The sequence below is a fragment of the Dromiciops gliroides genome, chromosome 2 (assembly GCF_019393635.1).
Source record: "Dromiciops gliroides isolate mDroGli1 chromosome 2, mDroGli1.pri, whole genome shotgun sequence".
NCBI lineage: Eukaryota > Metazoa > Chordata > Mammalia > Microbiotheria > Microbiotheriidae > Dromiciops > Dromiciops gliroides.
The window spans coordinates 663,774,717-663,802,654 of record NC_057862.1 but is presented as its reverse complement, the minus strand read 5'-3'; the positions used below and the strand labels follow the sequence as shown (position 1 = coordinate 663,802,654).

Here is a 27,938-nt window from a genome sequence, read left to right as displayed (position 1 = left end):
CAAATTAATTGATCAATCAAAGAGGACTTATTAAGCCTTTACTAGTGCCAGGCATTGGCCTAGACACTTGAGACAGAAAAAGATGAAATAGGGCCTGGCAGCAAAATGAGTTGAGGGGCAGCTAGGTGGCACAGTGGATAAAGCACCAGCCCTGGATTCAGGAGGACCTGAGTTCAAATCTGGCCTCAGACACTTGACACTTACTATCTGTGTGACCCTGGGCAAGTCACTTAACTCTCATTGTCCTGCAAAAAAAAAAAAAAGAGAAGTTGACATTCTATCTAGGAAAACATCTATACATATAAATAGACACAAGACATCTTTAAAGCAATTTGGATATAGAATATGGCAATTAACAATAAAAACAACGAAAAAATAACAAGAATTATAACAAGAACAGCAAGAATTTACAGTGATTTAAGGTTTATAAAACACCTTCCAGGTCCAGCAGGATTTTGACATTCCCTAGGGTTAAATATATGTTCTGTGGGGGCGGCTAGGTGGCACAGTGGATAAAGCACGGGCCTTGGATTTAGGAGTAACTGAGTTCAAATCTGGCCTCAGACAATTGATTTATTAGCTGTGTGACCTTGGGCAAGTCACTTAACCCCCATTGCCCAGCAAAAAAAATATATATATATATATATATATATATATATATATATTCTATGACTCTGAGGTTCCTTTAGTATAAATAGTGGTGCAGTGCAGAGGGCGCTGGAGTAAGGAAGACCTGAGTTCAAATCCTACCTCAGACATTTACTAGCTTTGGGCAAATAACCTCAGTTTCCTTATCTGTAAAATGAGGGTGATAATACACCCACCTCCCAGGGTCGTGAGGATCAAAAGAGATAATGCACGTAAAGTGCTTTGCCAACCTCAATGCGCTACATGAAGCGCTACATTATTACTATAAAATATTTACCTTCTCTGCGATTTGTCTTCTGTAAAGGGTGGCTGGTTTGGTCTTTTACCGGTGTTTTGCTGCCCTCTTGTGGTCTCTCTGAGTTCAACCATGGCGGACCCTGTTACTCCCCGTTCGGAAGCGGGAGTTCCAGAGGAAATGAATCAGTTACAGTTTCCAGGTTGGAAGGAACCAGGTAGACCCGGGGAGAAAGATCCAGGGGCCGCTTATCCATCCTTCCCTGAGCACGATTCCCTTTTGTAGCATCCACGGCTCTTAGTTTCCATAAGAAGATGTCCAGCGCACCTCATTAGGCAAACTGATTTCTTTTTTTTTTTAGTGAGGCAATGGGGGTTAAGTGACTTGCCCAGGGTCACACCGCTAGTAAGTGTTAAGGGTCTGAGGCCGGATTTGAATTCAGGTACTCCTGAATCCAGGGCTGGTGCTCTATCCACTGTGCCATCTAGCTGCCCCAAACTGATTCTTTTTTGATTACGCAGGTGGTTACTAAGTTTTCCTAACACTTTTAAACAAAATCTGCCTTTTTGCTACTCCCCCCATCATTCCTCTGGGGCCAGAGAACAGGTCCGAATCCTTCTTCCACTAACAGCACTTTGAATAAGAAAATTCTCCTTTTTCAGTTGTGTCTGACTCTTCTTGACCTCATTTGGGGTTTTCTTGGCAAAGATACTGGAGTGGTCGCATTTTCTTCTCCAGTTCATTTTACAGACACAGGCAAACAGAGGTTAAGTGACTTATCCAGGGTCACAGAGCTAGTATTTGAGATCACATTTGAACTCAGGTCTTCCTGACTCCAGGCTCAGCCACTCTATCAGCTGAGCTGTTTGGCTGTCCTTAAAGTCCCCCTTAAGTATTTTCCTTCTGCAAGATCCTCCCACTCCCCACCCTAACCCCTACCTCGCCCCCCAAGTAGTTCATCACCATCAACATCACCACCATCATCATCCTCCCTCCCTTCCTCTCTCCCTCCCTCTCCCTCTCCCTCTCTCCCTCCCTCTCCCTCTCCCTCTCTCTCTCTCTCCCTCTCCCTCTCTCTCTCTCTCTCTCTCTCTCTCATCATTCAATAAGCATTTATTAAGCACTTACTATGTGCCAAGGGGCAGCTAGGTGGCGCAGTGGATAGAGCACTGGTCCTGGAGTCAGGAGGACCTGAGTTCAAATCCTACCTCAGACACTTGCTAGCTGTGTGACCCTGGGCAAGTCATTTTAACTCCAATTACCTCGAAAGAAATATGTTACTTCTGTTTCCACTTTCCCATTGTGGCTAAGTTTTGCCTAGTTTTTAGGGAATTTGAATCCTCAGTCTCTGAGTTAGGTGTCAGTAAACCTGACCATTTATGTTGTTTGGTAGTTTCAGTTGTGTCCAACTCTGTGATCCCATTTGGGGTTTTCTCAGCAAAGACACCAGAGCAGTTGGCCATTTCCTTCTCCAGCTCATGTGACAGACAAGGAAACTTAGGCAAACAGGGTGAAGTGACTTGCCCAGGGTTATACAGCCAGTAAGTGCCTGAGGCCAGATTTTAACTCAGATGAGTGCCTTATTGGAGGCCCAGCGCTCTATGCCCTTTGCCACCATCTAGCTGCCCTCAAACCTGACCATAGTTGGGATTTAAAAGCTTTCCTAGGAAGTTGGGGGCTGGGAAGATAAGAAAATAAGACAAAATATGGTATAAACATCATAGAGTTGTCACCTTTACAAAGTTCTAACCCTGCTGGATCCTATTTGGAAGGTTTCTTATCCTTTGTCCAACAACCATAGCTAGAACTAGGATGGAGCAACCGGGGCTTTGTTCCAGGCGCCAGCAATCCCAGGCATTCACAATTTCTCTCCTATTGGCTAATGGGTCTCTAGTAATAGTTGTATTGTTTTGGTAAAATCATTAGCAATTTAAGGCACCAACCTGGTGAGAACTGCATAACTAGGGTAACTCAGGCCAAGTGAAAAGATTTTTGTCAAAGGAGTTTAAAATCTAATGGGGAAGACAACATACAAAAGGAAGCTGGAAGACCCGGGGCAGGGGGGGAGGGGGGGTAAAGGAGAGGAGGTACCCATGATGGAGAAATATAGAAGAGAGCAGGTAGGTGGCAAATGAGAAGATAGCTAGCCTGGGTACTCTCCTTAAACGGATGTCCTGAGAAATGCTTTCACTGTCCTCCCTCCAACCAGAGAGAGGGAAGGGTCCTAGGGACAGAATGTACTGAGATAAGTGAGTACCAGAGCTGATATGATTTTGTATGACTAGGAGGTTCCTTGGGGGCATGAAGGAGAAATGCAGAGTAGGGCTGGGTAGGAAATAAAGAGAATAAAAATGAAGCCCTTGCTAGGTTTCCACAGTAGCCTGAGCTTAAGAAGGGGAAAATGGAATAGTCAATGAGAGAGACATTGCAAGGGTTCTTGTAAGAAAGGATCTTTAAGCATTCTAATTGGTTGCTGTCTTGTGGAGGGGGGAGGAAAGGGAGGGAGGGAGAAAAATTTGGGACTCTACATCTTATGAAAATGAATGTTGAAAACTACCTTTACATGTAACTGGAAAAAATAAAATAAATGGAATTTTTTTTAAAAGCATCCTAAAACACAGTATATATGTGTTGTGAGAAAATAATGGGATTTGGCAGACACCCAGGGGCCCCACCTGAAGATTGATTTGGGTGGGACTGACTGGTCCTGAGTTGGGTGGTGTTCTCAAAGGCTGTGGACTACAACATCAACATGAGACCACCCTCATGAGAGAGAGAGAGAGAGAGAGAGAGAGAGAGAGAGAGGAAAAAGAGATAGGTTTTTCTTTTCTTTTTTTGGTGTGGCAATTGGGGTTAAGTGACTTGCCCAGGGTCACACAGCTAGTAAGTATCAAGTTTCTGAGGTTGGATTTCAACTCAGGTCCTCCTGACTCCAGAGCCAGTACTCTATCCACTGTGCCACCTAGCTGCCCCACCATTGATTTTTAGTCAAAAAAACCTCCCAGAGCCATACTTCTAAGAGAGAGAACAAATGTCGCAACAGCCTACCCTGTCCTAAGAAGGGAGTACTCACCAACCGACAGGGAACAGTTGTTTTGTTTTGGGAAAATCATTAGCAAATTAAGGCACCAACCTGGTGAGAACTACATAACCAGGGTAACTTGGGTCAAGTGAAAAGATTTTTGTCTGACACAGTTGGAGCAACTAGATCAATCATCGGGAGACAAATGTGTTTTTCATTAATTCAGACATTCACTGAGTCAGGAGTATTTAATCCAGATATTAATCAGGCCAAGCATGGTGCAGGAAGCTTTTCATGTTTGCTCCAAGGGAAGTAGAGTGACTTGCCCAGGGTTATATAGCTAGTAAATGTCTGAGGCCAGATCGGAATTCAGATCCATGTTCTATCCATTGTACCACCTGGGGGGAGGGGGGAATACAAAGATTCATAAGGCAAGGTACCTGCTCTCAAAATGCAAGCCTCCCTCCCAGGGAGGCTGAAGATGGTGAAGCAATTGAGCTCAGTAGTAATGAGCAGCAGGAGGCCAAGCCAATCAAGCGTCAGTGTTAAATCTAACACCAATTTGGTGTGAATGTGAAATCCATCGCCAATATGGCAAGTCCCCAGGGAGTGGGGGGGTGAGCAGGCAGACGAAATGACATTTCACCTCCAGTGTTTGAACAAGGCCTCTAGAGGTGTGATCTACCATTTCTAATTCACTACTTCCAAGACCCACCTTCCTATCATTCTCCTCTACCCCACCCCATCCCCACCCCAGACTGCAGGCCCAAGGAAGACTATTTTCTGGAGCTGTTCTGATCAAACAAAAACATTCCCGGGGAGGAGAAGGTTTGGAGGGAGAAATAACGAGTTCATTTTTGGACACATCCAGTTTAAAGTGTTTAAAAGATAGCTGGAAATGTGAGACCAGAGGTCAGCCGAGAAGCTAGGGCTGGGTGCGTAGATTTGAGAATCACTAGCATAGAGAGAGAATAATTGAACCCATGGCAGCTTATGAGATCGCCAAGGGAAGCCCTGTACAGAGGAAGGATTTGTATCTGACTGTGTTATGCTTAGGCACTCAACCAATAAATGTATTTCTTGCTGTTGCTGATGCTGATGCCTTCTGTGAACCTTACATAGAGGAAAAGAAGGGAAAGTGAGCTCCTCTTGAAGTTGTGGAATCCCTTTCTAAATGTTCCTCTGGGCCCTAGAACGGGCTTCCCAGGAGTGACCAGCCCTTCCATTCCAACAATTCCCTCCTGGGAAATTAAGAGACCTCTGTTTTGTGTGTTTCACAAAGGAAGAGACGCACCATAAATAAAAAAGTTTTATTAAATCATTTAGACTTGAAAGAAGTCACAATAGTTAACACACTTTCATGTGTGTTCTGTACACCACCAACCCAAATGGATTGATTCAGCATTTTTATAAATAAAAATGAACATATATACAGTGAAAAATAAAACCATATTAGGCAGATAAGTTAGGTGATTAAGCAGTAGTCTACAATCAGGTTTCAAAAAGTACCAATCTACAAGGTTACGGTTAAGACGTATGATTTCATTAGGTTGGAAATTTTCAGAATTCTAAGAATTAGCTGTACTATATGTTCATTTCTTACTAAGATTTTTTTTTTTTTTGCCTTCAAAAAAACCTTAGTGCCTAAGGCCAATTGACATCAAAAGCTTCATTTCCCTCTATTGGAGTGCAAGAACTAACCGCCTTTAACCTTTGCTTAGGACCATCTCATACCACAGATACCCCTAGAAAACTAGCTTTGGACAGAAGCTTCTCTATCATTGTGCTACCTGACCTGTACGGAGTGCAGATTCCGAACTGACCCAACCAGGACAAAAAGAGAGTCTGCTTTTGGGGAGCCCACTTTCAAAATCACCATGATATCCTCAGAGTAAATTTCTAGAACAACAGAATCATGGAACGTGGGAACCTTCTTCTGTGCTATAAAAATATCTGCATTCTCTATACATTTAGGGATCTCTTTCTCTTTGAAGTCCAGGTGGTGGGGCTTAAAGAGATCCCAACACATGAAAGCCCAAAAGATGCTTGGAGTGGGAAGAGTGGCCAGCCAGGGCCGAGGGACTAAAGTGAAAGGGACTTTCCTGAAGAGCCAACATTGATCAACATTCCCATGCCCTGCCTGAGGAGGCCAAGTTTAAATGGTCCGAGAACATGATTTTCAAGTCTAAGAAGCGAGTTGGGCTGTAACCCTGGGAGCTGGGGGGAGGGTCGCAGGGGACAGGCCGGCTGAATAAGGAGGGCCGGGGTGCCAGGACACCACTACTTGCTGGGCTGCCTGGAGTGCTTCATTCCTGATGAACTTAGGGAGCGAGACCTCTGCCTGAGCAAGGTTTTCCCCTGGAGCTCCACGCCCTCAAACAGAGGATTTTCAATGATGTCCGTGGCCTCGGGTCGCTCAAGGGCAGATGGAGAAAGCATGTCTTGAACCATCGTGTACTGAAATATTAAGGAAATAAAATGTAGGTTAAAAGAATTCAGGTCAGCTCGGGAAGCAAGGTTTCACATCAGTCAACAATGTTTGGCTTTCTGACAACAGAGGCCTCATTTCTGAACCAGGGACCCTGTCACACATAAAGATTTTCACAATCTGCTGGAGAACTCAGACTGTTGGATCAAGCCTGACTGTATCCTCTTCTCACCTCCACTCATTCCACTGAGACCCTCAAGGGATGAAGAAGAGGCTGAGTGTCCAAGGTGCAGAAAGTGTTGGATGAGCCAGGACATAGTTAGAAGGAGAAAAGTCTGAAGAGAGCGGGTCTGGTCGAATCAAAAGAGAGGCCACTCCTCAGACAAAGGCAGCTGTGCTGGTCAGAGGCTCCTTTGGAGCCTAAAGACTTGAGGGCAAAGCCCAGCTCGTCCACTTACTGCCTTGTCACCTTGGGCTTGTCACTTCAGACCTTAACTAATAACAGCCAACATTCACGTAGCTTCTACTCTGTGCTAGGCGCTTCACAAATATCTGCTCATTCGAGCCTCACGACAACCCTGAATAAGAGCTGAATATCTTCAGCTTTGGTCGGGGCTGTTCTGATCCCCACTTTGCAGATGGTGACCCTGGCCTCAGGAGTCCAGTGACTGGATGGTGCCTAGAGCTCAGGAGGGAGGTCAGGGGTGGATCCACTGATCTGGGAACCATGAACCCAAGGGGGCTGATGAGATCGCCCAACAAGACATCCCTGAAGGAGAAAAGGGCCCAGACCAGAGGCTTGGGGAGTCACCTGCCGTTAGTGGCCATGATCTGGATGAAGAACCAGGGGGGAAAAAAAGGCCAAGAAGGAGCATTTGGAAAGGTAGGAAGAGAGCCAGGAGAGAGGAGAGAAAACCTGGGAAGTGATGGAGAGCGTCCAGAGGAGAGGCCAAGAAGGATCGGGGCTGTGAAAAGGACATTAGATCTGACAATTAAGAAACCACTGGAGAGGGAGCATTTGGAGCCTGAATGACAAGCCATATTTGCAAAGAGTTGAGAATTGGGGAGAGGAGAGGAAGTGGCACCACAGGTTGTAAATGGCTCTCTCTCTTTCTTTCTTCTTCTTCTTCTTCTTCTTTTTTTTTGCAGGGCAATGAGGGTTAAGTGACTTGCCCAGGGTCATAGAGCTAGTAAGTGTCAAGTATCTAAGGCTGGATTTGAACTCAAGTCATCCTGAATCCAGGACCAGTGCTTTATCCACTGCACCACCTAGCTGTGCCGTAAATGGCTTTCTCAAGGAGTTTATCCCAATAAGGGAATGAAAGATAGAGGACAACAGCCAGCAACGATGTTAGAATCCAGTAGAATAAGGCTAGGGGAAACACTGGCTTGTTTATAGACAACAGAGAAGGAGCCAATGGATAGGGAGAGACTGAAGATTAGAGCAGAGAGGATTACAAAGGGGGTAATGTGCTGGAGAAGACAGGACGGATGCAATCACCTGTGCATTTATCGAGGCCTGCCCCAGCAAGGAAAAGAATCATCTCTTCATGAGACACAGAGGGAAAGGAGAAGATAGTGGGGGAAGATGTCTGAGCAACATGAAGAGGGAAGATCAGCAACTGAATGGGTAGAGGCAAAATGCTTTACTTAAAAGTTCTGCTGCTTAAAGCAAGATGAGACTAGATCTGTGTGGGAGAGAGAAGACAGGGGAAGATCAAAGCTAGACTAGATGTTTTAGCTTGTAAACGGTCAGTCTATGTTAGGGCAAATTTGTAGAAGAGTGGCCTATGTGCAGATGGGCCAGCCCATTGCATAGGAAACTACTAGTTTTCAGCTGATGATGAAGTTAATTAATTGCTAGCCCCACAACTAATTAGCTTCAGGAACTCAAGCAAGTCTCTTGATTTGTCTGTTTCCCATTTTGCTAATCACGGCAGTAGGAAAAATAATACTTGACTGTCCAGCAGACCAGGAAGGTGTAGACTGCAGATGGTGTCAGGAAAACAAAGGGGAGGGAAGATGGGGGCCTTCCTGAAGGATGAACAGAGTCCCAAGAAGGCAGCAGGGAGAAGAGGGACTGGGGGCTGTCGGGGGAAAGGCAGGAAAAGGCATCGATCTGGTCCAAAGACCACAGAAGATGGAGGGAGGCAAAGGAGGAGCAGCCGGAAAGGATGAAGGCAATGGAGACAACAAAAGAAGGATGGGGTGGGCAGAGACCAGCAGGAAAGTGGAAGAAAGTTAAGGGGGAAGGAAAACCTGAAAAAAAGTCTAAAGAAATGCATGCCAATGTGGGCAAAGGTAAATGTAAGCAGGAATATACAAAAAGACAAAGACAAAAAGCTTCAGGGCTCTGGGGGGAAACAGAGGGAAAAGGGAAGACCAAGAACTTTTTTTTTTGGCAGGACAATGGGGGGTTAAGTGACTTGCCCAGGGTCACACAGCTAGTAAGTGTCAAGTGTCTGAGGCTGGATTTGAACTCAGGTCTTCCTGAATCCAGGGCTGGTGCTTTATGCACTGCGCCACCTAGCTGCCCCTATTCCAATACATTTTTTTTTTTGGCAGGGCAATGGGGGTTAAGTGACTTGCCCAGAGTCACGCAGCTAGTACATGTCAAGTATCTGAGGCCAGATTTGAACTCAGGTACTCCTGAATCCAGGGCTGGTGCTTTATCCACTGCGCCACCTAGCTGCCCTATTCCAATACTTTTGAACTCAATACATTTGAAAATGTGGCATGATGAATTATGAAATTTGACAAGAAACTAAAATGTGGTTGAGTGAAGAAACTTTTTAGTGGGACACAGGGGAATTATTAATAGTGTGAGATGCAAACACCTTTTTCTAACTAGAGAAGTACGACCGCCAAGGCTACGACATGCAAGTACTCTGAAAAGCGACACGTCTCCTACAACATATTTATGATCACTCTTCCAGAGTGAGTGGAGCAGGTGACTTAAATGTTATGTGGGGGAGACAGGAGGGTAGCACAGGAAAATCACTGCCCTGGCATCGTCCCAGGTCTGCCGGTGCTTACTCAGTGACCTTGGACGAGTCACTTCACTTTTGGAGCCTTAATTTCCTCATCTACAAAAGGGGAAGGGGAGACCAGGTGATTTCAAGAGGTCCTTTCCAGCTCCACTATTCTGGGCTTCTAGAGAGCAAGGAGGATGACAGAATGCAAACATACTTACTTCTTGAGGATATTTCTGAGCAAACAGTGGTGGAAATTTGAGATTCCTGACATCACTTAATGTCTGAAAAAGAAAAAAAAAAATCCGTGCTGAGCATCTTTCCATCCTTTTCATTCTTGTCCCCTCCTAGATCTACTCCAACATTTTGAAAACAAAACTTCTCTGATGGGCAGAATGACCAGGAGGAAAACTCGACATCTCTTCCTGCCCCAAAGTCTGTCTAGCTGCTTTGCAGACAGTCCCAGCATGCACTGCGTCAGGAGATCCCAGCCAGGCAAATGGCGCAAATGGCATTAGATCCCAGTGGTGCGGGAAAAGCCTGTGCTGCGTGGCGCTGACTCTGGGGCGTCACGAGAGATGAAAGGGCCCGCAGACCCACCCAGAAGAGGCCCCTTACCTCCCTGCAGGGCAGAAACATGCCTGGGCTGTCTACCCCCTGACCTTCACACCAACATGACAGTCCACACTTCGGGCAACTGTCACCTTTGGCTGTGAGGATCAAACCTGCAAAGGGGCCTTGCACAGGGCCTGGGACATAGAGGAGCTACATGCACATTCACTCCCCCTTCCTCCTTCCCTGAGTCTTTGGAAGCTAGCAAGCAGCGTGACACAGTAGAAAGGGCGTTGGAGTCCAGGCTCTGAACCTGCTACCAGGTGACCATGGGCCAGTGAGTTCATATTTCTAGACCTCAGTGTCATCATCTGAAAGATGAGGGGGCTGGATAGGTGGTCTCTACAGGCTCCACCCCCTTCCCCATACTGAGCCCTACGTCCTAATGGAATTGGACGGGCATTAATGCATCTATTTTAAAGAACAGACCAGAATCCTGAGTTACCTTTGCCATGACTACACCTGAATTGCTGACATACAAAAAGGAAGAAATTCAAACATACTGGAAGGGTCTCATACCACAGATGGGGGAGAAGCATGCCTATACCCAAGGATGGTCAAGGCCCTGAGAAAAGCCTGGCCCCGGATGGGGAGAACAACAAAGGGCATTTTTAAAATGAGCTGATTTTTAAAAAGAACACAATTTTAAAACTTAGATTTAACAAGTAAGTCTTTTGTCAACTTCTCTTTGAGCTCATCATTTTTCAATTCAATAAAATGTTTTTTTTAATTGGCTTTGTTGTTTTTAAGTATAGGGATTAGGTTTCTGGGTCCCACTTACTAACGTGCAGATAAGCATTTCTATAAATGGGCTACTGATCAGTAATGGCTAAACAAACTGTGGTATGTGGATGCGATGTAATATTCCTGCAGAATCCAGAGACACATTTGAAGACTCGTATGGTCTTGTGCAGACTGAAGTAAGCAGAATCAGCAAAACCTTAGAGATGACTTCAATAACGTAAACAAAAAGTAAACAATAAAATAAAACTGAATACTGCAGCTATAAAGACCTATCTTGGCCCTAGAAAAGAGATCGTTAGAGAGGGGGGAGCCCCCCGATGTGGCACGTGCCGTGCACTGGGAGTTGTTCTGCTGAACTGTTTTTGGTTTTTGTTTTTACAAAGGAAGGCTCCTAGAGAAAGCGGGACAAACTGAGGGGAAAGGGAGGAGGACAAGGATGCAAAAACAAAAAACATGTATCAAAGGGAAACAAGCGGGTAACTGAGGGTGAGTCAAACGGGAACGAAAACCTGTCCAGGTGAAAAATGACAGCTCAATGCCCCCCGGCCGTCACTATTCCCCAGTGGTTGTTTCATGCTACAGGTGAGACTGAGCACCTTGAGCTCTCAGAGAAACCTGATCGCTACCAGCCACGTAATTAGGCATTCTCACTAAGACAAACAGACAGTCAGATGAAAGTGGAGTCGGGAATGAGGAGGACACTCAGTGCTGCCCAGCCCGAATCAAAGTCTGGCAATAATCAGGGTGACATCATCTCTCTAAGTGAAGGGGGCTGAAGACAGGTAGGGAAGGAGATGAAAGCAGAAGGACGTTCATCTCATGACACCAAATTATTCAAGTAGTGACTGAGGCAGTTGTAGCCAGCATTATGAATGAGAGGATTCACAGAAGGCAAGCCTGAGGTGAGGTGGTTTTCTTTATTTTCTTTTTTTTGCAGGGCAATGAGGGTTAAGTGACTTGCTCAGGGTCACACAGCTAGTGTTGTGTCTGGGGCCGGATTTGAACTCAGGTCCTCCTGAATCCAGGGCTGGTGCTCTATCCACGGTGCCACCTAGCTGCCCCGGTTTTCTTTATTTTCAATCACTGCTCATTGTCACCCTGACACAGATCCAGTCCCAGGCAGGCCGAGCCAGGGAAAGAGACCCCCCAGAGCCTCTGAATCAGCTGCAGCGCCAGTGTCATCTGGACAGAAGTAAGCGCACAGTCTGGTGAGAGGGCCGAGCAGTTGGCCGGTGGGAGACTACAGGGGTCTCTGCTGGTGCTGAGGCGGAACTTTGGTGTTTCGCCCCTGCTGGGAATCAGGAGGCAGGCTTGAGTAGCAGTGTCCCAGGTAGGGGAGAGGCGTAGGCTTGTCAGAGCTAACAAGCACAGCACACACAGTTTTGCTGTCTGGTTAATGAGCAAAGATATCACGAGAGAGATTTAGAAAGAATGTGCCCTCCCACCTCCTGGGTAAGCTTCTGACAGGGTAGTAAAGGAACAAGAGAGGCAGGAGGTGAGGAGGGGATGGGCAGGAGGAGAGACCACCTTTGGGATCAACAAGTGACCCCCAGCTCCACCAGGTGATGGTCACTGGGGGTCATCTTCACTTCCTGCCTAAGCTCTCTGGGAACATTTGAAAGGGATGAGAAAAAGCAAGTGACTTAACACAAGCCATATGTGGAGCCTAAGGGTCAGAGGCCGGCTTCTGTATTGACATAATCATTGCTAGGAGTGAATTAATTTTGTTCTGAAAATGGGACTTTTGGAAAGTAGGTTTTGGGGTTGAAAAACATAAGGCCCAACTAATCCTTTGAAGGCATTTATTGTGGTTTGGTTTTGCAGCCCCTTCCTTTCTGAACCTAGTTCTCTTCCCTCCCTCCCCACCACCTTTCCCTCTGAGGACAGAACCCCAGTTTCTGAGGAGAACCATCCCTTGGAACAAAGAATGAAAAGAACGAGGGAAAAACGATTCAGCCAAACTTACAAACCAGTGCCCAGCATGCTCCATCCCTACAGGCCCCGCTCTTTGCCATTTTCCTCACATGCAGCCCCTGTTCAGGAGCCTACACCAGTTTGGGGTCCTGCCCACTGCACAAAGCCCCAAGTTCTCCTGCTGCCCTTTAAGGTGCAGCCACATCTGCCTGCCCACCCCCCCACATCTTACCTGAGCTGCTCTTCCCCTGTATCTCTCCCCTCGGTGCCCCCGGGCCTCTGCTCAGGGTACTAAGGCAAGCTCTTGGGGAGCTCTTGGTCATGGGCACTCTGCTACACTCCCTGTTCTCTCAAAGGGCCAGGGAGCCTCCTAGAAGACTCACCCTCACTCCAGTCAATAACACGGGGAGTCAGCTCTGGAGCAGACACAGCTTCCTTGTTGTCTTGGCAGCCTCAGTGCCTCGCACTGTTCCTGGCACGTAGTGGGGAATCAGTGGATGTTTGAAGGATGAATGCTATTCCCTCAGACTGGCATGCCTTAACCTGCTCTTCTGATTCTCCAAAGCCGGCCCTGGAGGCCTTTCTTCAACTACCGACCTTCTGCCTTCGCATCACACTTGGAATCACTTATTTTTTTGGTTCACATGTGTTCCTTTCCCTTCCTTAACTAGATGGCAAATGTCTTGATGGGTGAGAATAAGGTTTCTATTTCTCCCTCACACATTTTAATACAATAATGGATGCACGATACAAATTCAATAAATTGGGAAATTATAGGAAGATTAAGCAAAATTATGGAAACAAATTCAAGCAGCCATAATTTAAAGGCTAAAGATTTAACTGAAATTGAAGAAAATTAGTATAAATAATTCTGAATTGACTACTGGTACAATTCTCCTTGGGGAATCTCACCTTTCATGTGACTGCCCTCCTTATGTCATGTTTCACTTATTTATTCCTTCCTTCCTTCCTTCTTTTTTTTTGGTGAGTGAATGGGGTCAAGCAGCTTCCCCAGGGTCACAGAGCAAGTAAGTGTCAAGTGTCTGAGGTCAGATTTGAACTCAGGTTCTCCTGGTGCTCTATCCACTGTGCCAACTAGTGCCCCATCAAGTTTCATGTCTTTCTTTTTTTTTTTTAGTGAGGCAATTGGGGTTAAGTGACTTGCCCAGGGTCACACAGCTAGTAAGTGTTAAGTGTCTGAGGCCGAATTTGAACTCAGGTACTCCTGACTCCAGGGCCAGTGCTCTATCGGCTGCGCCATCTATCTGCCCCACGTTTCATTTCTAATATTGATTAGTTTGTTACTTTAAAATTTTAGTCTTTCCTTCAACTTTATTCTTCTATAGTTTATCATTATATTAATTTCATTCTTTTTAAAAGAAATACTCACCTTGACCCGCTCCATCTGAGTGCTGAATGGGTATAGCAGTTCAAATAGAATCAGGCCCAAAGAAAAGATGTCCACTTTATGGGAATAATTATTCCCATGAATCTGAAATCCAACATGAGATGGGAATTAGTGAAATAAACAACAGTGAATAAGAGGCATCGACAACATTGATGGCACATTCGGGTATCTCTTGGGCCACACAGAGCAGCGAGGACAATGTATGAAGAATAAACACTGTTAATCATACAGCTGGGGTTAGAAGCCCCCCAGGTATGTTCTCATGAGTTCTCCACGGAGCTGGGAGGAGCCTCAGGAAGCCCCTGGCTGGTTTACACCTGAGCATGACCTGCTGGCAAGGCGGTTCCAATGATGGGGAGCTCCCACCCTCCCTCCTAAGGCAGCCCCTTCCCCTTGAGGGCAGCAGCTCAGTGGACGTTCCCTAACACGGAGGGCATTTGTCTCTTGGCAACTTCTCAGTATCCCTGGTTCTTTTAACCAGTTCTCATCTGGCCTGACCCGGAGGGTCTTCACCAGAACTTGTCCTGCAACCTCTTAAGCTCATCAAAGCCCCTCCTCAAATGTGGTGCCCAAACCTAACCAGAGGCCTGCAGGCGCGGTCTGACCAGGGCCTAGCACACTGGGACGGTCACCTCCTCCTCGGGGCCAGATGCCCTCCTGCACTGCAGCCTAAAACGACATTAGCTCGGAGCGCTGCTGTGTCTCACGGCTGATTCATAGTAAACTTGGGGTTTGTTAAAACCGTGGGATCTTTTTAGTCAAACTACTGTCCAGCCGCACTTCCTCTTGGCTCATCCGGAGAATCCCCAAGCCCTTATTGCAGTTCCCTTTCATTAGCCTTGACCTGATGCTGCAGCTCTTTATCAAGAGCTTTCTGGCTGGATCCTGACACTTACCTACCCAGGCTGGCTTTGTGCCACCCTCAGATCAGACAATGTGCCACTCCCACTGAGTCACTCCCACACAGGGAGGAGCCCAGATCCCTGGGCTGTCTCACTAGAGACAGTCTTCCAAGCTGCCACTGACTTGCTGTTTGTCCTTCTTTCTCAAAGAGGACCATGACATCAGCGTGATATCATGACTTGCAGTGAATTGGATTTAAGTGAGGCAGGGCTATGCAGAATCACCAGCCTTGCTCTTCTCCAGAGCCATCTGGGTAAGATACATGATCAGGACGACTGGAGATGGTCCCAGGGCAGTGGGGAGTCTCTGCTTGGCCTTTTAAGCTAAGGCCTTTCCTGAGGCAATGCCCATTCCTTGACTAAGGAAATCAGTGACTTGTTAAAGACTGCTCTGAGGCCGCTAGGTGGCGCTATAGTACACAGAACCCAGGACCAGTCTGCAAGCCTCATCTTCCTGAGTTCAGATCGAGCCTCAGATACTGACTAGCTGTGTGGCCCTGGACAAGTCACTTAACCCCAAATGTCTTAACCATCTGGGTCCATCTCCAGTCATCCTACTATATATCCTGCCACCGGACCCAGATGGGCCTGGATGAGAGTAAAGCTGGTGACTCTGCACAGCCCTGCCTCACTTAAATCCAATTCACTGCAAGTCATGACATCACTCCCATGTCATGGTCCTCTTTGGGAAGGACAAACAACAACAACAACATAAGCAGATATATTTATAACCAGAGTTCACAAAGAGTCCACGTGGAGCCTCCTGTGCAATAGCCAGCTAGCTTCTATTAGGTTTCCATCAGAATTGTTAATAAGCTCCTCCTTCTAACCCTTTTCTTAAAGGAAGAACCTCTCACCTGCTCGGGGCTCATGTAAAGCTTGGTCCCCACTTGTCCTGTGTGCCTGGCATAATCAGGCATCGGGGTCAGAACCGTTTGCTCCTCCTCATCCTGGTCCATAGCAGTCACCAGTCCAAAGTCACCAACCTTTACCACATCGTCCATCGTAAAGAATATATTGGAAGGCTGGGGAAGCAGCAGAAGAGGGAGTGAGGGGTGAGGGAAACCACAGAAAATTAACACAGAGACTACTGGAGAGAAGAGAGGAAGGAATCTGAGGCACAGGCGACTCTCAACCACAAATGGGGCTGGTTTTTAAGACAGCCTGGTAATAAACAGAAAACAGATTCAATGGCATTCAGTCAGTCTCAGAAGATCTGTGACTGGATGTGTGGTCATTCTGCCGAGTGTGTTCCTACTGGTACAAAGCATGACTCCTCGACATCTTGAGTTTGCTCCAGCCAGAAAGTTCATCACCCAGAGGCCAACCTTCTGAGGATACTCTCTGAACTTAGCTATGCTGGCCTTCGAACCACCTGCACTCTTCCCCTCCCTCCCTCCCTCCCTCCTTCCCTCCTTCTGTCTCTGTTAAGACAGAAGTTAAACTAACAAGAAAACCTATATGGAGAGTTCCCAGAAGTGTACAAAAAGGAAAGCAGTCCACTCACAATGGCACCTGAGCAACTCACCAGTATCCCAACACCCCAAATCAGTTCAGATCTCCACTCAGATCTATTCACAAGCAGAGAGCGACAAAATCCACGTAACTTATTTTAACACTATTTTCAAGTTTCCCCCTCACCGACCTGGGCAGCCAACAGGCAGCAAGACTGATGCTAGGATATCATTCCTCTTACCACACCCATTCTCCCGCAGAGGTGCCAGTAGGAAGTTGGCCAAAGGGCAGAGGCAGATAACACTGACTAGAACACCCAGTGATGGGGGGTGCCCGAGGGACCTTGTTTATACCGTATGAATGGAGACCTTTTCTATCCCTAACTGGTGCCTAGCAGAATGCCTGGCACTTAACGACCGCTCACTGAAGCGGATACATCAGAATGCAGACTTTTCTCCACTAAAAATAAAAGAACTGCGGGGCAGCTAGGTAGTGCAGTGGATAGAGCACCAGCCCTGGAGTAAGGAGGACCTGAGTTCAAATCCAGCCTCAGACACTTAACACTTACTAGCTGTGTGACCCTGGGCAAGTCACTTAACCCCAGTTGCCTCACTAAAAAAAAAAAAAAATTTTAATTTAAATAAATAAATAAAAGAATTCTGCTTTTCCTTTCTCAGACCCTAGAAAGCTGCGAATGAGCTCTCCCTTCATAAAGGAGTGAAAATGGACACCAAGAAACACAAAAAGGCCCCTTTCCACAGCTTCACTCCAAGGAATCAAATACAATGGGAAAGAGGCTCACTCCCTCTCTTCCTGGAATTCTGTAGTATGTTATGAAAGAAGCCAATATCTCAATCAATCCATCCAATCTAGATCATCACCATTTTGCCCAACCAGAGTCAGCTATAAGCCTCCCTAAATAAAAGTAAAACAAGGGGGCAGCTGGGTGGTACAGTGGATAAAGCACCGGCCCTGGATCCAGGAGGACCTGAGTTCAAATCTGGCCTAAGACACTTGACACTGACTACCTGTGTGACAGTGGGCAAGTCAATTAACTCTCACTGCCCTGCATAAAAATAAATAAACATTTTAAAAAATGTTTTTTAAAGTAAAAAGTAAAAGTTTTTTAAAAAAAAGTGGGGCAGCTAGGTGGTACAGTGGATAAAGCACCAGCTTTGGATTCAAGAGGACCTGAGCTCAAATCCAGCCTCAGACACTTGACACTTACTAGCTGTGTGACCCTGGGCAAGTCACTTAACCATCATTGCCACCCCCCCCAAAGTAAAACAAAGTATTAATACCATTATTCGACAAAAACTTCCCTTATTCCCTTCCCTGATTACAGGAAATGTACGTTTATAGCCGCTGGCTCTGCGTACCTAAGCAATAAGCAGTTACTTATGTAGCCAGAGAGTCCCTATTCTCTGAAGTTGAAGATGTCTTTTTCTTTCCTTTCTTGATCTCCTCCCTTCCAACCCAATGAATCCATCAGGTGGCCCTTGACCTTCAGTGCCGGGCAGTGACTCCTGATCCTTATTGGCCTATAGCTACAACTATGACCAATCAGCAACCTAAGTGCCCCTGCCAAGTTCTTGTAACTGTCTCGAGAGGTCCAGCTTTGACCCCTCCCCCCCAAAAAAAAAGGTTTTAAGGATTCTTCCCAAGATAAGAAACACAGTCAAAAACTTATGGCTCAATTACCTTATCTATAAAAGGAGGGAAGTGGAATCCCTGTCTCAGCTTTCTCACAGCTCTTAAATTCTATGACTCAAACAACTAAGGAATATCAAGCCAACCACAGGTATGTCTTAAGATGCAATTAGAATGGCTAGATCACCTGTTCCTTAAACCTCATCATTCTCTTATTACTGCGGGTGGACAATTCACCTTATTCTAAGGGCCTTACACACATGTAGTCTGGGATGGATCGATGATTTATTTCAGAGCTGCTTAGGTGTGAGGAACATTAGGACTAAGAAGGTAAGTCCGAGGGAGTGGGCCATGTTACTTACAGGCCAAGGGACTTGAGCCGGGTCACACAGTTAGTGTCAGAGGTAGGACTTAATCTGAGTTCTCCTGACCACCATCCTAGCTCTGTCTACACGCTACGCCAGGACATAAGTTAAATAAACATATGCTGAAGTGAATTTCTTTGAAAACGGGAAAGGATGATCCATTGTCCTGACTCTGAGGCTGCTTTCTACTGCTAGCTCACGCTACCTCTCAAGAAATGAAGGTTAGGTCCTTATGGGGTGATGCCAAACAGCATCATGGGAAATGGGAAGCCACAAAAACTGAGAACCAGTGGTGAGGAACTCATTCTAGCCCATGGGCTGGTCTCTGCACATGGAACAAACATCTGTAAGAGCAGAAAGCAAGCTAAAGTTCAAGCAGTCCCAACCTGTGAAATGTGTTTACTTAATGAAAGGTAGGTTATTTTGATAACTGACCAGACACACCCACCAAACACAGCCATGATTATCTGGAGCAAAGCAGTATATGTTCAAGCAAAAGTTCATCTACAGCAAGTAAAAAGTGTCAGGCAATTCTGGTGTCACTGAGGACTCCCTAGGTGCAGAAGAAATGCTTGTTAAATTAAAATACAGATGGTTCCACTTCTGATCTTTTTCAGCTATGTGGCTGTGGCGAGTGATTCCACTTCACCGAACTTCATTCTCCCCATCTGTGAAATGGACTTCACACCTGCACTGCTGTCATGGGCAGGGGGGAAGCAGTTGTAAGGACCTAATGAGATAATACAGCTTAAGCACCTGCAGACCTGAGGTGCTACGTACACAGCCACTGTTGTTCTTACTAGCCCAAGTTATGATTAAAAGAGCAGTGACATTTAGGGAGACAGTCCTGTGCTCTCAACATCACTGCTGCCTAAGACTGAAATACATGATTAAATTAGGTTTAGTCGCCGGGTAACTTCATCTTTCTGAAACGGAAGCATAAAGCGATCAGAAAGTCCTGCAGGGCTCTCTTCCTTGACCACTGCTACCAACAATTATAAAAACAAGAGATGGATTTGGCCTCCCTGACCCTGTAGCAGAGGCACTAATTAATTCATGATCAGGGAATAGCGCAAAGGTCAGAGGGAGCGTCTGGGAACAGCAAAGAATCTGGTCAGCAGACACTGACTGAATGAAGAAGCAGCGGCCAGGGCAGGCCGACATCATCAAGGAGGTCACCTGTCCTCAGAACAAGCAATGTCCTCTGGAAAGGATCCAAAACTGCGTGGTAAGGAATTTCTCATGCAGCCCAACATAATAGTGTATCTATCTGGAGTAGAATCACAGGACTTGAGAGATAAAAGGGACATCCTTGGGGCAGCTAGGTGGCGCAGTGGTTAAAGCACTGGCCCTAGATTCAGGAGGACCTGAGTTCAAATCCGGCCTCAGACATTTGACACTTACTAGCTATGTGACCCTGGGCAAGTCACTTAGCCCTCACTGCCCCATTAAAAAAAGGACATCCTTTATCCCCTTACCCCTCACACCCAGACAAGAGAACCCCGCAGTAATGGAAGGCACCCCCAGGCTCCTGATTTCCGGGGCAGCTCTCTCTCTGGAAAGCCCCAACCCCACATGGCGCCTTTAGGAATACACACCTTGAGGTCTCTGTGCATAAGCCCTTTACTGTGCAAAAACTCCACAGCCTCGGCTATCTGCAGGAAAATGTGCAGACACACGTTCCTCTCCCTCTCCTCCAGGGTACACCTTTGGTTCATCCAGTCCTTGAGATTCTCCTTTCTGCAAAGCTGCATTTGAATATAAAGATAAACCTTTGGTGAGCTTGGCTGGAGCTTTTCTGCAGTGTTCTTAGTGAGGTCCAAACTTAAGGTTGTTGGTCTTGGAGGAGAGATGGACAAAGGTCTTTCAGAGGAAAACTTCCGGTCGTTCTGTTGGAGCGCACTGAGTCTGCGTGCACACTGGCCACCATTGTGTAATGCAGCAGGTCTGAGGTCCTTACTGGAGGTGTTATCACAGCCAGAGTCTTCAAAAACAATGGAAGAAGAGGTTCTGTCCCTGGACCTTCTGTAAGGAAGGCCGTTGGAAGGACAGAGTTCAAAGGAATGGCCCTCATCATTCCCGTCCATGGTGTCATCTTCGACGCCGCAGTCTGTGAGGCAGCTGTCCTGCAGGTTTAAGAGTGGGTCCACTGAGCCACTCACATCCCCATTACTAGTGACGGAAAACTCCAGGGGAGGGAAATGACTCTCAGAACTCTCCTGGCCATAGGAAATCCCTACTGAGAATGACTTCCTTCTCTGAGGTGAAGGAGCTATGATTTCAATGTGTTCCTTTGTGGAGTATGGATCCATTCTACGTATTTTAACTGACGGTGCATCCATTGGGCTCGGAGAGCTGAGAGGCCAGTCGGTGCTGTAGGATAATAAAGGCGGGGGAGATGGGTTAAGATTCCTTTTATCTTCACCCTTTGTATAATTGCATTAGGTATTCACAATGCACAGAGCCCCCGAAACAATCAGTCACATATTTAAACCATCTGATAACCAAGAGCAAAGATTTTTAAGTGAAAGACAGCAGCATAAAACAGTGAGTTCCATAATACTAATACATTTGAACAAGTCTACTTAAAAGGATTTTTTATGTTACAGTTTCAAAAGGAATCATCAGGGGGTTGTCGCCCCACAAGAAGCAGGTTTGGTTTTTGTTTGTTTGTTTTTTAGCTGAAATCCTTCCTGGGAAACCCTTCTGTTTGGGCCTGAGGGCCAATTTCAGTGGTTGTCTGTCCACCTGAGAGACACCAGGACAGGGTCACATCGTCTCCTATGACTATATAAGCAAAAAAGATCCCTGAGCGGGTCCCTTCCTGGCTTTTCTGTCTTCCCTCCCCATTTTGTTCAATGTGTATTTAGCCACTGGACAGCCTAATTACCAGAGCGCCTCTAAAATGCTCAAACAGTAGGGGGCAGGCCCATGATCTCACCATGGGGCCACATCTGAAGGGAACATGCTAAACTAAAAGCAATGCATCAATACTCTGAGTGAGCAGATCACACACATTAAGAGGTGCTCCCCTTACTATCATTCAATTGAGAAGGGGCTGGTGTACAAAATCTGAAGTTAGTCCATCCTCATTATTTGAGAAACTTTGTTCTCTTAACTGTTTGTGTTTATTTTGTTAATCTAGTTTTTTCTTTTGCTTTAGTCACTGTAACTATAGTACCATGATCCCTTTCTGAGGCCACTGGATTCCTTTTTTGCTGAAGTATAGAAAGAATGAATCCTTTATTATTATTTGCGGGGGGAGCAGGGGCAGGGCAATGAGGGTTAAGTGACTTGCCCAGGGTCACACAGCTAGTAAGTGTCAAGTATCTGAGGCTGGATTTGAACTCAGGTCCTCCTGAATCCAGTGCCAGTGCTTTATCCACTGCGCCACCTAGCTGCCCCATTGAAGCATATTTTGTACAAATAAAAGTAGCCAATTCATCTGATCACATGTTGAGGGGAAGGAGTTAATTCCTTGTTATGATTTTACTGATTTAAGATGCCTAACAGGTCTCAGTTTTAAAATGTGCAGCCCAAAAGTATCTAAGAAAGAAGAGTTTTAAAACATCATTAATTTCCCAAGTGAAAGTTAGCACCAAAAAAAGGATAAATGTGTGAAGGAAGGGAATATTAAAAGTCCACAGAAAGCTCTGTACTTGAGAAACATCATTTGCAAGTTTCTCACTGAACTAAATTTCAGAGGGCCACATTTTCTAAGGACAAGAATTGTTCTCAAGAGCAAATTAAAATTTACACACACACACACACACACACACACTTTTTTATTTGCTGAGGCTATTGCCACCATTCTGCCCCCATGGAAGTAGATACATTTTCCCAACTGCTCTCTGGGGCCAAGTTGAGAAGACGTCTCTACTTCCATTCTTAGCAGAGGTGGGGAGTCTATGGGCATAAAATATGGAGTTAATTTCTAGACACAATCAACATGCCAGTTAGTTTTGTTGCACTACTTTCTCTTTGTCTTTTTTTATTCTCCATTACAAGCAGTGGCTCACTAGGTAGTGGAGGTGGGTAGGATATATTCAGGAAATACACGTGTGATGTAAAGACAACAGATGTCAATATATATTTTTGCTAATCGCAAACAAATGAATAAATGAATGAATGAATGAATAAAAAAATAAAAATAAAAATTTTACTTGACAAGTAGCCTGGGAAAAGTTATAAGAAACCTGATCGCTAAGAACAAAAAGGTGCTGTTCTTTCCATGTAAGAATTTCCCCCTAAGATGCACGAATCATCTTCTTTCAAACAAGGCGAAAGCCTTCCGAGAAGAGAAGTTTAGCAAGGAGGTCACCTTTCATCTTTCAGCCAAAGCTCGTCCATCTTCTCCTGCCATTTTTCTGGGGGTGTTTCCAACCAGGCGTTGAAGTATCTCACAATTCCTGGGTGCTCAAGCTTGGCTAAAGCTTTCACTTCCCGCATCACTTTCTCTCGGGCCAATTCCCTGTCATTAAAGATGCAAAGCAGTGGGTTGTTCACTCAGACAAATTCATCATAAACAAAAGAGAAAAAATTTTCTAAATTACCGCCCTACCTCGCTCTCTACAATTACAAAGACAATATTTCACCTGGGGGTGTAACATTAAGTAATCCTAGTTTCTCTGTTTCAAACGGCAAATCTTAAGAAGAAGACAGGAGAATGCCTTAAAGGTTCTTTTCCTACAGGAGCCCATGTCATGTGTCAGGGAAACTTCATTCCTCATTCAAAGGGGGCTTTTCTGAGGAGCTGAATGACTGAGCTATTTATTCATTCACCAAATCAATATCTACACTAATTGCTTACCATAGGTCAATCACTATGCTAGGCTTTTAAAAATAAATCTCTACACATTTTAAACTCTTGCTTAGTCCTCCGTAATCAATCGACTGATTTTTCTTAAGCAGCCGTCCTTGCTGTTGATCAGCTGTTTCAATCATGTCTGACTCTTCTCAACCCCTTGAGCCCATGGGGTTTTCTTGGTAAAGATACTAAGAGTGGTTTGCTATTTCCTTCTCCAATGGCAAATAGAGAGAGGTTAAGTGATTTGCACAAGGTCACACAGCTAGGAAGTTTCTGAAACTGGATTAGAATTCAGGTTTTCAGGACTCCAAGCCCAGTGTTCAATCCCATGCACTACCTAACTGCCCCTACTGTATACTAGACAAGGTCATGCGCTGGAGATGCAATGAATGAGACAATCCCTACTCATGAGAAACATTCTAATGGGGGAGACAATTTTTTTACACATATGTATATGTGTGTATAAATATGTGCTATGAACATATAACATAACTACAAAGGTAATGCACACATATATACATATACACACAAAGAAGTTAAATACAGGGGACCCTGGGAGGGAGGGCACTAGCAGTTTGTGGGAACATTTTATGCAGATGATGGTAAAAAGTGGCAGAACTCATTGTACTCTGTGTCTGCTGCCCTGCCTGGTTTGAACTTGTAGAACAAGATGCCCTCCCAGGATGAGTTCATCACATCTAAACTCACCACCATGCTGGTAACTCAAGTCCTGATTGGCATGGCCTCCCTTGGCCTCTTCTCCCCTCTGACTGGAGGGCTGGAGATCAAGTACCGAACCCCTCCCAAAGCCTTCCTTTAGAGAGGGCAGAAGCTGGACTCTCAGATCACTCCATCTCACATCTGCTGCCCTGCCTGGTCTCAGCTCCATGGAACAAGACACCCCAGTATCCCCTCCCTCTGCTTTCCTGCCTCCCCCTTAGATTGCTTTGGGGGCAGGTATGCCATCTTCCTTTTTATTAACTATATCCACCAAGCTAAACACAGTGCCTGGCACTAGTAGGTGCTTCATGTTCATTGGTTTGGATTATATGGTACTTGAGATGCATTTTAGAGGAATAAAGGAACTCTGTGAGTCAGAAGTAAGGAGGCCGTGCATTGTGGGCACAGGGAAGCCAATGCAAAGGCAAGGAGACAAGAGATCTTGTGTCCGGAGCCCTAAAGACCACAGAGAAAGCCAGTCTGGCTGCATCACACAATGCAGAAGGGAGGGTAATATCCAGTGAAGCTGGAAAGGTGAGCTGAGGCCGGGCTCTGTGGGGCTTTAAAGGCTACACAGAAGAGCATATACTTTATTGGAGGTGACAGGAAGCCACTGGAGTTGGCGGAGTGGGAGTCACACAGTCACATATGCACTTAAGTAAAATGACTTTGGCAGCAGTGAACCCCTGAACAATTCAGGACACCAACGAGAAGACTGCTGAAATAACCCAGAGGAGAAGTGATGGGGGGCTGAGCCAAGATGGAAGCTGTGTGAGGAGGAAGAAGGCGCTGGATGGGAGAGAAGCTGTGGAGGTAGAAAGAGCAAGATTAGGAACCCGAGTGGATACACGAGATGAGCAAGAGAGAGCAGGAGAGACTAATGCTAAATTATGGACCTGAGACACTGGAAGGACAGTGGTGCTTTGGACAGAAACAGAGAAGTCTGGAGAAAGGTGATGAGTTGTTTTAGACACGCTGAATGTCTTGGTAACATCCAATTTGATATTGAATAGGCAATACTGGACAAATCTCAAGGGACAGACTGGTTTGTGGTATGTAGATCTCATATTCTATGAGGCAGAGCTCTCCAGGTGTGGGGGAGAGCAAATGCAAAAGCATGGAGATGGGAGCTGAAGAACAGCAAGATGGCCAATATAGCAGAACTGTAGGGGGCCTGGAAGAGAGGAATGCATACCAAGTCTGGCAGGGCAGGCAGTGCTAGGCTCCACATGCCAGATAGAGGAAATAATATGTAGTCGTGTAGATAACAGGAGTTTGCTGGGTAGGGGGAGGACAAGGTCAGACCCTTGCTTTAGGAAAATCACATAGGCAATGATGTGGAAAATGGACTGGGGCAGGACAGAGACTTGAGTCAGGGGGACCGATGAGAAGGCTGATGCAGGAGTGGTCCAGAGATGAGGAAGAACTGAGCTAGGATGGTGGCTCTGTGTGTGTGTGTGTGTGTGTGTGTGTGTGTGTGTGTGTGAGAGAGAGAGAGAGAGAGAGAGAGAGAGAGAGAGAGAGAGAGAGAGAGAGAGAGAGAGAAGGGGGTGTAGACAGGGGATGTTGTGGAGGTAGAAAAAGAAAAATCTGGTCACTGACTGCATAGATGGGGTGAGTGAGGGGTCAGAGCTGAAGGTCACACTGAGGTCGGAAAGCTGGGTGGCCTTGGAAGTGAGGACATCTGAAGAACCACCATGTTGAGTTGGGGATATCTGGAGGGCCCCTAGCTTGAAATGTCCAAAAGGCAGCTGGTAACATGAGGCTGAGGCTCAGGAGAGAATCAGGCTGTATAAATAGATCTAGGCCTCATCTGCATAGAGATGATAATTAAACCCAAGGGAGATGGTGAGAGAGTAGAGAGAAAAGAGAAGAGGCTGAGGACAGAGCCCTGGAGGCCAAGCCCAGTTAGCCGAGATGACACGGACAAAGACGCGGTAAAGCAGGCTGAGAAGGACAGGGTGACGAGAACCACCCAGGGAGGAGCGTCTCCAGAGAGAAGGTGAGGGGCAGAGTGATCCAAAAGGGTGAGGATGGAGCAGATGCTGGCTTCTTGATGACAATTCCTTCTAATACTGGTTTCACGGTAATAATGCCCATTTCCTACATCTCTTTCCAGTACTTGGCTTATTAGAAGCGCTCAGTAAATAACTAATGAGGGCAGATGACTATCCTCCTTCAAGGCAACCTGTCATGACCTCCCACAAGGTTTTATCACAAAGAATGAGCCCCAAACTTGATTCTAAAGTCAATGTTCATTACCTGTTGGGGAGACGGATTCTTTTGATGGCGTAATAGCAATCGTCAACTTTGTTTCTAGCCTCAAAGACCACTCCAAATCCTCCACGACCCATGCACTGAATAGGTTCAAAATCTGTTAGATATCTGAAAAGGAAATGTACACACGTTTTAAATAGTGAAAATGCGGGAACAAAGAGTCCAAGTCTACACCCTCAGGGAACGACCCACAAGAAGCCTGAAAGCTGAAGGGATCTCATCACCCATGTGCGATCCTTCCTACTTCACAATCCTGTTTTTCTTATCCACACAGAAACAACTACTACTTTGGTCTAATTAATTCACTCAAGTTACCCACATGGAGAAGTTAGACTAGTGATCTTTTGTTACCCTCAATACTTCAAGAATCTGTCATTTCATGGATGTGGGTATTTATTTCCCCCACCAATGCACCAATCTGTCTCCAGAATGGAGACGGTCCTTCAGAGTGGTTGTGGCTGGCAGTGATGAGCCTCTGCACCCTAAAGCTGGTCCTGAACGAATGGTGGTCTGTCACTGAGCTCAGACTTGGAGGTTCTCAGCTGGGAGGCCCTGCCCTCACCCTGAAAGCCCAGGTGACCTCCCTCTGAGGATGAAGAGGATAAGGGATTCTCATCATGATACCCCCTTGTCATCTTCTGTGTTAAAAACTTTAAATCTATCTTGGTCAGAAAGATAGGATTATTGCTACCGGGCAAAAAAGGGATTTTATAAATGAGTTCTCCCCTTTCATCTCACGGAGGAGGAAACAAAATGTTGAATCACGTGCCCAAGGACACAGTGCACAGTGACCTGTGCACTGACCACCACATAAACGTCAAAACATGACATCAACATGGACCGCCGTTACTACCCAAATTCCAAAGCTGCAAAAACACACATCCAAGTTGTCCAGTGCCCTTTCTTTTCCCTCTAAAGGCCAATGCTTTTCTGGGAATCTGAAAACAAGCTTCCATTTCACTGGGAACCGTTTCTCCTTCAAGGAGAGCCCAGTAATTCTCCTCTGTGTTCTTCTGTCCCATCACCCACAGCACAAACACAAACTCCTCAACCTTCTAGGCTCTGCGCTCCCCCTCTCCCTGCTGTGTTAGTTCTTTTCGGTAGCATTGCCCCCTTCTTTGTCTTGGTATGTAGACCCAAAGGGGATTTCATTCCATGATATCAGAACTCTTTTAGCTGATGATCTTTCTCATCACCGGTCCTACCCAACACTGCCAGAAGGGGTTATTGCATGGGGTGGGAGGGTCCTCTGCAGTCCCCTCCAGCTCCCCAGATTCTCTGACTTATAGCCTCTACATGACGACTCAGCCAGTTAACTCATTGGGCTACAGTATGGTCCTGATGAGGATCAATAATAGATTTGATGCCCAGTGGGCAAAGCTGCCATAGCTATCATCTGCATCCCCCCTGTAACTAGTTATACTCAGAATGCAAGTCCCCGGCCACAAAGAGGCAGGTGAAAGAGCTGGAAGCCTACCCTGGAAAAAACAACATTGAGTCACTGCTCTGCTAAAGGGGATTGAGAGATGAAAGACGCCCATTATGTAGGCATTGTTCGTCTTTCAAAAATAGATAATTATCGCCTTTTACTTAAGAGGATTATAACTACTCTAACAGCCCACAGACTGCACTATCAAACCTTCAATTATTCCAGTTACTCTTCCACACCCCTCATCTCCCTAACTGCTTATTTGATGACTGCCTGACTGAGGGGCTATTTCAGAATTCACTTCTTCACAGGAGGGCAGAGAGAAGAAAAGTTTACCAATTATCTCAACT

General features: G+C 46.0%; 1 protein-coding gene across 2 annotated transcripts in view; it reads right to left on the bottom strand.

Annotated features, from left to right (window-relative positions):
- Positions 1 to 5,207: 5,207 nt before the first annotated feature.
- The window catches only part of EIF2AK3 (eukaryotic translation initiation factor 2 alpha kinase 3), an 81,739-nt gene continuing 59,008 nt past the window's right edge, over positions 5,208 to 27,938 (bottom strand). For both annotated transcript variants that reach the window (XM_043988029.1, XM_043988030.1), the window contains 7 exons: positions 26,145 to 26,267; positions 22,677 to 22,826; positions 19,954 to 20,728; positions 15,743 to 15,910; positions 13,966 to 14,067; positions 9,527 to 9,589; positions 5,208 to 6,362 (listed from right to left, as the gene is read on the bottom strand). In XM_043988029.1, coding sequence (XP_043843964.1) covers positions 6,186 to 6,362; positions 9,527 to 9,589; positions 13,966 to 14,067; positions 15,743 to 15,910; positions 19,954 to 20,728; positions 22,677 to 22,826; positions 26,145 to 26,267 — 1,558 coding nt within the window. In that variant the 3' untranslated portion in view covers positions 5,208 to 6,185. The remainder of the gene's footprint in view (positions 6,363 to 9,526; positions 9,590 to 13,965; positions 14,068 to 15,742; positions 15,911 to 19,953; positions 20,729 to 22,676; positions 22,827 to 26,144; positions 26,268 to 27,938) is intronic.